Source organism: Rhinatrema bivittatum, chromosome 8 (assembly GCF_901001135.1).
Source record: "Rhinatrema bivittatum chromosome 8, aRhiBiv1.1, whole genome shotgun sequence".
In the NCBI taxonomy this organism is placed as follows: Eukaryota; Metazoa; Chordata; class Amphibia; order Gymnophiona; family Rhinatrematidae; genus Rhinatrema; species Rhinatrema bivittatum.
Window position 1 is genome coordinate 194975572 of NC_042622.1, and position 12058 is coordinate 194987629.

Below are 12058 nucleotides of genomic sequence, written 5' to 3' on the forward strand. Positions count from 1 at the left end.
TGGTTTTAGTGTACACTTTGTAAAAATATCTTGCACTAAAATATTTTACTGCACCCTTTTTGGCAGTAGTGCATGTTAAAAGGTTTTAGGGCGGGCTATTGGCAACATGCGTTAAAACATAAATCCACGCCGCCTGATTTTAGAAAAGACCTCCGCCCTGGGGCTTTCTCCCATCCCCCTGAACTCCCCTCAGATCCCTCCCCCCCCATCCCCGCCAGCCTACCTGAGATGCCCAGGATCCAAACAGGAGCAGGAGTGATACCCAGGTGTTCCTGCTTCACCGGTGCCAGTTTTCAAAATGGCACCAGCTGACCCGACACTTTCCTATTTTGTTTCAATTGAAAGCACATCGCTGTTTGTAACTGATTGTTCATTGGTTTGAAAAGAATCTGATCTCACAATGATGCACAAAAGAGATATTATCCGTGCCCTGGGTAAAACGGCCTGCCTGGAGATTGCCCTCTTCAGCCTGGCTAACAGGAGGCCTGGACTTTCATAGATTGCATACTTTTAGTGAGGGCACAGAGTCGTGTTTTGATGGATGCATTTAGAAGAAACATGCACATTTGTTTAAAATGTTGTTCCTTTGTTTCATTTAAGACAAAATAAAAATAAATAAATAAATAAAATGGTGGGTCCAACCCTGCCCTCCCTGCTGGAAAAATAAAAATCTCTTCCCCTGGTTAGTGAAAGCCCCTCCTTCTGCACCCCTCCCTGTCTCCCCATTTTACCCCATCTATGGGGTTATCTCCAATTGCTCCTGCCCTGCCAATGCCATAGTTCAAAATGGCACTGGCTGACCTGAGGCTGGCAGCACCGGTGTGGGGTAAGAGGGTGGAAAAGAGTAGGATTTCTGGGAATGGAAGGGGGTGGTGATGGGGGCTACCACTAAGAGCACAGCGCGGGGGCATTTTAAAAATTTTGCCAGTGGGAGACAGAGGCCCCGTTTCTAAACCAAATGAAAACGCTAACAAACATTTTCAATTTGTTTTTCTTTCATTTTGTTTTGAAAATGAAAGGGAACAAAACCGCGTCCCCAGTGCGCAACCGCTTTTAGCGCACACGCTTCAGGGCTGCTAAATATTCAGGGGGACATGGCGGCATAAGAACATAAGAACATGCCATACTGGGTCAGACCAAGGGTCCATCAAGCCCAGCATCCTGTTTCCAACAGTGGCCAATCCAGGCCATAAGAACCTGGCAAGTACCCAAAAACTAAGTCTATTCCATGTTACCATTGCTAATGGCAGTGGCTATTCTCTAAGTGAACTTAATAGCAGGTAATGGACTTCTCCTCCAAGAACTTATCCAATCCTTTTTTAAACACAGCTACACTAACTGCACTAACCACATCCTCTGGCAACAAATTCCAGAGTTTAATTGTGCGTTGAGTAAAAAAGAACTTTCTCCGATTAGTTTTAAATGTGCCCCATGCTAACTTCATGGAGTGCCCCCTAGTCTTTCTATTATCCGAAAGAGTAAATAACCGATTCACATCTACCCGTTCTAGACCTCTCATGATTTTAAACATCTCTATCATATCCCCCCTCAGCCGTCTCTTCTCCAAGCTGAAAAGTCCTAACCTCTTTAGTCTTTCCTCATAGGGGAGTTGTTCCATCCCCTTTATGATTTTGGTAGCCCTTCTCTGTACCTTCTCCATCGCAATTATATCTTTTTTGAGATGCGGCGACCAGAATTGTACACAGTATTCAAGGTGCGGTCTCACCATGGAGTGATACAGAGGCATTATGACATTTTTCGTTTTATTCACCATTCCCTTTCTAATAATTCCGAACATTCTGTTTGCTTTTTTGACTGCCGCAGCACACTGCAACGACGATTTCAATGTGTTATCCACTATGACACCTAGATCTCTTTCTTGGGTTGTAGCACCTAATATGGAACCCAACATTGTGTAATTATAGCATGGGTTATTTTTCCCTATATGCATCACCTTGCACTTATCCACATTAAATTTCATCTGCCATTTGGATGCCCAATTTTCCAGTCTCACAAGGTCTTCCTGCAATTTATCACAATCTGCTTGTGATTTAACTACTCTGAACAATTTTGTGTCATCTGCAAATTTGATTATCTCACTTGTCGTATTTCTTTCCAGATCATTTATAAATATATTGAAAGTAAGGGTCCCAATACAGATCCTTGAGGCACTCCACTCTCCACTCCCTTCCACTGAGAAAATTGCCCATTTAATCCTACTCTCTGTTTCCTGTCTTTTAGCCAGTTTGCAATCCACGAAAGGACATCGCCACCTATCCCATGACTTTTTACTTTTCCTAGAAGCCTCTCATGAGGAACTTTGTCAAACGCCTTCTGAAAATCCACTGCAAACCAAGTCCAACAGCTCACGCTGCTCCAACGTGCGTGGGTGAGCGCGCGGCTTCCCTTGGAAAAGTGCCCGCAAGGTGCACGGCTGCAAATGGCACACACAGATTAAAAATAATTAAATCAGATATTTTCATGCTGTTGCCCTCTGCAACCTATCCACAATCCCTATGGACCCACTGGGAGAAGGGCAATTGTTAACAAGGACAATCTAGCTGGGTAGCTCCTTGGTCTCCCAGCTAAATCTCTTTGAGAACTGTGCTCCCCACATATAGATATTAGAAAGCACAGGCTAACTGAACAGCTTTTTCAGTACAGTCGCATTTACAGCTCAACAAAACTAAATTGGGGCAATATTACATCTGCAGTGATATGCAGTTTTCACGTCTGCAGCGACATTTATTGTGCTGTTTTGTGCTCGAGGTGATGCTTTTATGTGGGATTGTTTTACGAGACGTGGGTTCTCTCTCTATTGTGCATTTTGATGCTTTCTCTGTTTGATGTCCTACGGGATGTTTGATAATACTGATACGTTATGGCTGCTGACAGAGGCCTGTATGCTGTTGTAGCCTATCCTGGGCTAGAGGTGTGCATTTGTTTGCAATGATTGGCAATCGCAACGTATATGCCATATTCGTTGTATTCGTGGGGGTCACGAAACGTATGGCGAACCCCCACGAATACAAGGTATCACTAACAAATAAACCCCCACCCTCCTGACTCCCCCCCCCCCAAGACTTGCCAAAAGTCCCTGGTGGTCCAGTGGGGGTCCTGGAGCATTCTCCTGCACTCGGGCTGTCAGCTGCCGGTATTCAAAATGGCGCTGATAGCCTTTGCCCTTACTATGTCACAGGGACTACCGGTGCCATTGGTCGGCCCCTGTCACATGGTAGGAGCAATGGACTGCCGGCGCCAGCTTGTGATCCTACCATGTGACAGGGGCTGTCCAATGGCACCGGTAGCCCTTGTGACATAGTAAGGGCAAAGGGTAATTGTCACCATTTTGAATACCGGCAGCCGACAGCTCGAGTACAGGAGATCGCTCCAGGACCCCCACTGGACCACCAGGGACTTTTGGCAAGTCTTGGGGGGGTCAGGAGGGTGGGGAGTTGTAGTTAATTAAATTTAAAGGGTTTGGATGGGTTTTTTTTGGGAAACGAATACATATGTAATTAATTAACGGATCGGGGTCCCCCGAGAACGGATGCAACAGATTTGGGTCCCCACGAATATGAATACCGAATGGGACGAATCCGTCCCTGCTGCACATCCCTATCCTAGGCAGCTCACAGGATAGGCGATTATGTGTTCATAAATTAAAATTAGTGAGATGTGGGAAGAGGAAACCTCTGTCGGTAGTCAGAACTACTTGTACTGCATGGTGACTATCAAAAGGAAACAGTGTTAGGAGAGATTAGCAACATCACGGACAATTATTTCAGATGAAGAACTAGCAATGATAGCCTTTGACGTCAAATGTGCTGAAAAGACAGATCTCTTTTTTTCTTTGTATTTATGTAGCTGCAGATTAGTTAATAGAACTGGTATAAATTGCTGAAGTACAATACTTGTTCAAATAAGCATATTTATTTTTTTTTTTTTTTACAGCTCAAACAAAAGTTTCCCATGAGGTATCCCATTCTGTTCAGGTCTTAAACTCCTCCTCGCAGGAACATTCTCCGGCCCTTGCCGCTCGAATGCCGCATCTTCCCGTCACCGCGGTAACACGAGTGTCGGAAAAGTTTGCGGGAGAAACGGCCACCACAGCCGCTGCCTCCACGACATCCGGTGGCCAGATAGCGCAGAGCCAAAGCAAAAGTCATAATGAAGTTATGATAAAAACTTCTAATCAAACAGGTGAGAGGAAATGGGCAATTAATGGGGCAGATTTTATAAAACTACACGCGTGTGTACTTTTGTTCGCGCACCAGGCGCAAACAAAAGTACGCCGGATTTCAATAGATACACGCGTAGCAGCACGTATCTGTTAAAATCCTGGGTTGGCAATTGCAAGGCTGCCCAAAATCGGCAGCCTGTGCGTTCCTGCCTCCGTTCCCTCCACACACTCCCCCCCCCCCGCACCTTTCCCTCCCTTCCCCTACCTAATCCACCCCCCGGCCCTATCTAATCCCCCCCCTACCTTTAATCTAAAAGTTACGCCTGCCTTAGGCAGGCGTAACTTGTGTGCGCCGGGCCGGCTGCCAGCGCGCTATGTTCCGGTCCGGGGGCTGGTCCAGAGGCTGCGGCCACACCCCCGGGTCGGAACCACGCCCGCGGCCCCGCCCTCGATGACGCACCGGCCGCGACACGCCCCAACACGCTCCCGATGATGCGCCGGCCGCGACACCCCCCAAAACGCCCCCTCCAGGAAAGCCCCAGGACTTATGCACGTCCCAGGGCTTTGTGCGCGCTGGCAGCCTATGTAAGATACGATCGGCGCACACAGGAAGGGTTTGGGGTAGGTTTTCGGGGGTTACGTGTGTAACCTAAGCGCGTAACCCTTTGAAAATCTACCCCTTGGTGTATTTTGCTGTTTGTTCTAGGAGTGCTGAGTTGAGGAAGTGGGGTGTATGGATATAGGGCAACCCAGTTTGTTAATGTAGGATACAAAATAAGAAATTCACCAAGACTTTTTGCGAAATCAAATTCCACATTTAGTAGATTTTCCCTTAGAATGTCAGTAAAAAAAAAAAAGAATCTTATTTTAAAATATTTAAAATGCATTAAAATGTGTTGTTGATTGTTGTTGTTTTTTTCTTTATTACGTGCAGTTGGTGCTGTGAAGACTTGGAGTTCGGGCTCTGTGAAAACAATGGGAATGTCTGCAATCTCCGGTGAGAACTGCCCCCGGCTTGCACTCCCTCTAGTATTTCTTTGTAACTCTCCTGTATTTTAATAAGATCTCTGGAGACCAAGAGCATGCCCCCGAAGAAGAATGAATGACTTACAGAGCTGTGGCATTTCAGCTCAGTAGGGGCCCCAAGACTGGTTTGATTCTGTCTGAAAGCTAAACTCTTTGGATCTTGGTCCCCAAAGTGCACCTGGCAGTGTTAATAGCTGGCACGCTGACGTTCCACGCTGCACTGCTCATAACTAGGCCCAGTAGAAACAATACAAGAAAACGGCAGGGTTCTGGATGCTAAATCCACAGCATGGCAACAGAGATTAAATAAGCTGGAATGGATGAAAGCGTTACCTCCGGCAGCAGTTAGTTATTCTGGAAGAAACAAATCAACGGGAATAAAAATATATATAAAAAAAAATACCAAAAATGTTTATTACATATCACAGCTCTGCTTTTACATTTTATCATAACAAAAATAATTAAAAACATTTTTTCATATCACAAGAAATATATCACCCGTAAACCCTCAACCCTCAAAATCACTAAACTATAGAGGATTCAAAAATAGTCAACAAAAATCAGACATGCCACACCTCAATCTCTCACCATTTTCCACCATTCATCACCACATTCATTCTAAAAAGTAAAACCTTTTAATCACTGATGTATTTTACAAGAGAAAACCCAAAACATACCTGCATATGAATTATTCAATTTGTATTGCTCCTAACCACAGCCGATATAATGTACACAACATTGGTGAAAAATGGTGAGAGACTTGAGTGTGAGATGTGGCATGTCTGATTTTTTTTTTAGTATTTTTGAGTCCTCTATAGTTTAGTGATTTTGAGGGTTTACGGGCGAGATATATACCTTGTGATATGAAAAAAAAATGTTTTTAAATTTTTGTTATGAAAAAATGTAAAAAAACAGAGCTGTGATATGTACTAAAGGTTTTTGGTATTTTTTTGTATATATTTTTATTCCCTTTGATTTGTTCTTCCCAGAACGTCTCACATCATCATAGTAACCCAGCAATACATAAAGGGGGTCATTTTCAAAAGAATTTACACACTTAAAACTGGGTTTTACAGGTGTAAAATCACTTTAAGCACGGAAGTGAGCTCTTGAAAATTGCTATTACAGTGTATGTTACATTTACGCACTTTAAGTCCTCCATAATACAGTAAATCAGAAAATACAATAATAATTGAATAACTGAAGTGGTGTGCATGCAAATCGATCTCATGCATATTCATTAGGGTAGCCTGAAAAAGTGAGCAAACTGGTACTCATGAGGACTGTAGTTTGCCTACCCTGCCTACCACCTGCCATCGTGGGACAACAACATCGTGGGGTGACAACATTGTATCTGTCAGTGTATCTGTCAGTGTTGTGGAAGGGTTTCCGATGGAGTTTCCTCTTATCTTTCTGGCTGATGGAAAGAGCAGTAAAGTCCTTCCTGCTTCCGCAACAGTATAAAAGTATTGGGGTGTGGGGAATAAATTTTTAAAAAATGGAAAAATGTAAGCCAATAAAAAGTTGCATTGCTGTATATTTTCGGTTTGTACAGTCCCATTAACATGAGCAATGGCTAATGTAGCAGACCTCCACTCTTTTGCACTGATGACAGCACAACTACAAATCCCAGAAGGCTTAGGGATAGCAATTTAAAAACCTGGAGTGTGCGTGATGGCTCGGAATTACAGTAGTGGCCACCAAATCAGTGGAAGTTGAAACTGAATTATGTGCATAATAAATGCATTCTTGCCCAAAAATGTCACCAAGAAATGCCAAACTCTTTTGTAACCATATACAGTTGTGCTGGAAAAAATGAGACTAGCAGGAACATGTGGCTCTATTGGAAGCTTCCCAGACCTGTGACTTCATGCACACAGCTGAAAGGTTGCGCATTCGTCAGGTTCAGTTCTCTTCTGATCGCACTGTTGAGCAGTCTGTGCCGGTCCATACTCCAGTGAAGGCAACTACACGCTCACTCAAAACTCCCTTACTATCCACCCCCCCAGCCCCTTAACCCTCCTATCACAGCAATGAGGAAAACCAAAACGGGAGGAGTTAAGAATGTATCTTCCTCCTGGCTTAGCTTCGGGAAGTTATTGGTGGGTAGGGAGAGGGGAATGGTGGGTGGGAAACAGTTGGCCCTCTGGCTCACCCTTTCAGTGCCCCGGAGGGAAGGAGAATCTGGACAGCCAGATTTAGGACTGCTCTGGCAGCACCACCTACATTTCGCTGCCTCTGTTAGTTGCCCTGCACTAAAAATCAGTGCTAGCTGCCTAACTTCCTGCCCCAACTATGCCCATTTTTTAGTTTCCTAAATTTAGGTGCTCAGACCCAGTTAATTTTCTAAGTGGCCGATTTAGGTGCCAAGCTCCCAAAGTTAAGGGACTCAACCCCTTTAATAATTGTCCCCAATAAGTTCTAGTTTCAGATAGAAAGCAGTAGGAGGTGTCCACCCTCCACCTAAAATCTACTTTAATGTAAGGGCCCTGATTCAATGTCCAAGACCCAGGATTTGAGCATGAAAATGGAAATCATGCTTTGTTGGCAGAGGAATGAGGCAGGAAGTGAGAGGCTGAACCCTGACAACAGGTCCCCATGTGTTTTGGCCTCGCTTTGGGTCCCAAAATCATTTTTACCTATTAGCTCATTAGCTAGGGATGGACAAACCTGAAAGGACACCTCAAGGCCCAGAATAAGCCAAACCAGAACGAATCGACATTCAGAAAATAGGTTGCAATGCAAACACAACATAACTCCATATATAGCCCGGTGTAAAGTTCATAGGACTTTTAAGTTGCTGAGACGTTATATTTAAAGCTACGAGATCACGCTTATGGCCGATTTGAAATTTCTTTTGCATGATTGAAAGAAATCAGAGCCAAGCTGTGGGCCAAGGCCCATCTTGGCTTTCCAAACACCAGGTAACGTAGTCCACGGTCATAAACGGATATTTCAAGCATAGGGTCCGAAGTGCTAAAGTACGCCGAACTCTGTGCAGACGCTGCAATTACTCACCCAAATATTTTTTTCTGGGATTCATATGCAAATAAGCCCAGGAGTAAAATCTACATGCAGACGTTCTCCTGTGGACTTCGCAAAGAAAAAGTAACCGAATCTCTTTGAGATAAATTATCTTTGCTGGCAAAAAACAGCCTGCAAAAGCCTTTTCATGCCTATTTTAGCACTGCAAGCATCTAACGATGAGCTGCCTTGCTTGAGTCTGCATCATAGCAGCCCAATATTTATTAGTTGACTTGCAGTATTTATAGGCTGCCTATGTCGAAGCGCTAGGTGGTCTACAACATTATATACATAATAATATTTAAAACAACTGACAAACAACACAGCGCCTGCATTGTAAACTTCAAAATCATACACTCTATCAATGAAGTTTTAACATGACCTTAAAGATTAAGGTTAAGATGCAATTCCTGGGGAAGAAAATTCCATAATATTGGAGAACGCTCTTTCCCTTGTCTCTGCAAAATGAGCCTAACTTCGATTTCACATAAAATTTTTCAGGACTAAATTCGTGCACGTACACTTACTTCATGCAAAGTCAAAAGATTTCCCAAGATCCCACTCCATGCACAAAAAGAGAAAACTGTGCCAGGAAGCCCAATTTACACATGACAGTTGCCTATTTTAACTGTGAAGCTGAAGCGGACTTTGCAAAACTCAGCATGCATTGATCCCTTCCCCACCCCCCCCATCCCACTTGATCTGTGAAGCAACTGCAGGTCATGGAACTGCAGGGTTTACACTAACCATTGCTGATTTCACGATTGCTGACAGAAAATCGCTCCAGGAAAATCAACTATGGTAGGCATTCAGGTTAAAAATGGTCTGTTTTCTGAAGGAAGAGTAGCATGCATACTTTCATAAGAACATAACATAAGAACATAAGATATGCCATGCTGGGTCAGACCAAGGGTCCATCAAGCCCAGTATCCTGTTTCCAACAGTGGCCAATCCAAGTCACAAGCACCTGGCAAGTACCCAAACACCAAATAAATCACAAGCTACTATTGCTTATTAATTAGTAGCAGTTTATGGATTTTTCCTCTATGAACATATCCAAACCTTTTTTAAACCCAGTTACACTAACTGCTATAACTACAATGAATTCCAGTGCTTAACTGTGCTCTGAGTGAATAAGAATTTTCTTCGATTTGCTTTAAATGACCTACTTGCTAACTTCAAGGAGTGCCTCCTGGTCCTTCTATTATCTAAGAGAGTAAATAACCGATTTACATTAACTTGTCCAAGTCCCTTCATGATTTTGTAGACGTCTATCATATCACCCCTCAGTCATCTCTTCTCCAAACAGAACAGCCCTAACTTCCTTAGCCTTTCCTCATAGAGCAGCCATTTCATGCCCCTTATCATTTTGGTCGCTCTTCTCTGCACTTTCTCCAGTGTAACTATATCTTTTTTGGGATGCAGCGACCAGAATTGCACACAGTATTCAAGCCGCGGTCTCACCATGGAGCGATATAGAGGTATTATGATAGCCTCCATTTTATTTGCCATTCCCTTCCTAATTATTCTTAACATTCTGTTTGCTTTTTTGATCACCACAGCACACTGACCTGTATGAGCAACAATTATACACAAATGAGCCCAATAGCTAAAACTGCACATAGTTTGATTACGGCCTTTATTGCAAAAACCTTAACTACATCTCCCTGGGTAAATATTTTGTACTACTGCCTTTGTGAAGCTTGTACTGTGCATCCTTCAGCATCAAGGTTAATAGCTAACGAGCTGCTTTTCATAATTTTGCATCATAGTCAATCATCACATTAATTTTGCACTGACACAAAACACAAATTCTGCATGCTAAAATCGTTTGTGCCCAATGAAAAATTATAATATACTAAGGGCTGAATTTTCAAACCTAACTACATGCTCAAAATCGTGTTTTCTGCACATAAGAACATGCCATACTCGGTCAGACCAAGGGTCCATCAAGCCCAGCATCCTGTTTCCAACAGTGGCCAATCCAGGCCACAAGAACCTGCAATTACCCAAAAACTAAGTCTATTCCATGTTACCATTGCTAATGGCAGTGGCTATTCTCTAGGTGAACTTAATAGCAGGTAATGGACTTCTCCTCCAAGAACTTATCCAATCCTTTTTTAAACACAGCTATACTAACTGCACTAACCACATCCTCTGGCAACAAATTCCAGAGTTTAATTGTGCGTTGAGTAAAAAAAGAACTTTCTCCGATTAGTTTTAAATGTGCCCCATGCTAACTTCATGGAGTGCCCCCTAGTCTTTCTACTATCTGAAAGAGTAAATAACCGATTCACATCTACCCGTTCTAGACCTCTCATGATTTTAAACATCTCTATCATATCCCCCCTCAGCCGTCTCTTCTCCAAGCTGAAAAGTCCTAACCTCTTTAGTCTTTCCTCATAGGGGAGCTGTTCCATTCCCTTTATCATTTTGGTTGCCCTTCTCTGTACCTTCTCCATCACAACTATATCATTTTTGAGATGCGGCAACCAGAATTGTACACAGTATGTACGTGCGGTCTCACCATGGAGCGATACAGAGGCATTATGACATTTTCCGATTTATTCAGCATTCCCTTTCTAATAATTCCCAACATTCTGTTTTCTTTTTTGACTGCCACAGCTAATCACTTGTTAGAGAATTTACCAGTTGATGCATTCAGAAAGTGTGTGCATATATCAGGTTTGTGCATCCTTTGAAGTGCACATAAAAGAAGCATCCGGGGGGGGGGGGGGGGTGAAGTTGGGGCAGAGTTTGGACTTATGTGCATACTTTTTATTTTCAAACATCCATAAGGATCTTGACTTTTTTTTTTTCGGGGGGGGGGGGGGGGGATGGGAAGCCCCATATAGCCACAGACGCCCATGCATCCCGGAAAGTAAGTTCTATTAGCTTTGCTTTGAAACATCATATCTTTTTTTTTTTTTTGTATTTTCAGATGACAAAAGCAGTTCTGTGACAAAGTCAGTGACTTCCATGAGTTACGGCATGACCAGTGACTCCAAATCCAGGGAAAGGTAGGTCCTTTCCCAGGCCAGCTGTTTCAAATAAGTTTTCCTTGGCTTTATTTTATTTTTTTTAAACAGCTTCAATTGTTGTCTTTTGTTGATGGATTTAACCAGACTGGAATGCTGTTGCCCTGTGATAGGATTATTTCCTTCCGGCAAGTGCACCTGCTTTTGCCAGAACCACTTTGTGTGATGTACATCTTTAAAACAATACGAGGACAGACAGTACCTCTCGGCTCTTTTTCCTTTTTTGCAGACGGCATGTTTAAATTCTCCTGCAAACAGGTTTTACATGCGCGACCTTTATGATCATTTGAATGGCATTATCCAGAGTGACTGTGGCCTTTTTATTTTTTTTTCTCACACACTGAAATAGTAGTAATTCACTCTTCACTGTGGCTTCATAAAATGGGTTTAACTGTAATTGCACTAAGCCAGAAACACTGAATGAGAAATTATGATGTTGCTTAATGCTGAATGAATTGGTGTCATGGTGTGGACCATGGGTGATTTTCTTTTTCATGATAAAGTAGTGTGGCAGCTCTGTTAATCCATTTGAATGCATGGAAATAAAGGTCAATAGACCTTTTTATTGGACTAACTTAATAGATTTCTTGATTAGCTCTCTGGAACCTCTACTCTCCTCATCAGGTCAAGACAAAACGATGAGCTATAAAAACGCATCACCGGCCCATGACTACGGTGGGGCATTTGAGCCGAGGAAGGGAGTGCTAGCTCCCGGAATAGGGTTGCCAACTGGCCCCAGGTTTTCAGGACAGGCTAATCGAATCCTGGTTTTAAGCCACTGCATACC

General features: G+C 43.2%; 1 protein-coding gene across 1 annotated transcript in view; it reads left to right on the forward strand.

Annotated features, from left to right (window-relative positions):
• SMTNL2 (smoothelin like 2) overlaps nt 1-12058 on the forward strand; it is a 124977-nt gene that overhangs the window by 74717 nt on the left and 38202 nt on the right. The window contains exons 3-5 of the mRNA XM_029612361.1: nt 3955-4203; nt 5118-5180; nt 11175-11253. Coding sequence (XP_029468221.1) covers nt 3955-4203; nt 5118-5180; nt 11175-11253 — 391 coding nt within the window. The remainder of the gene's footprint in view (nt 1-3954; nt 4204-5117; nt 5181-11174; nt 11254-12058) is intronic.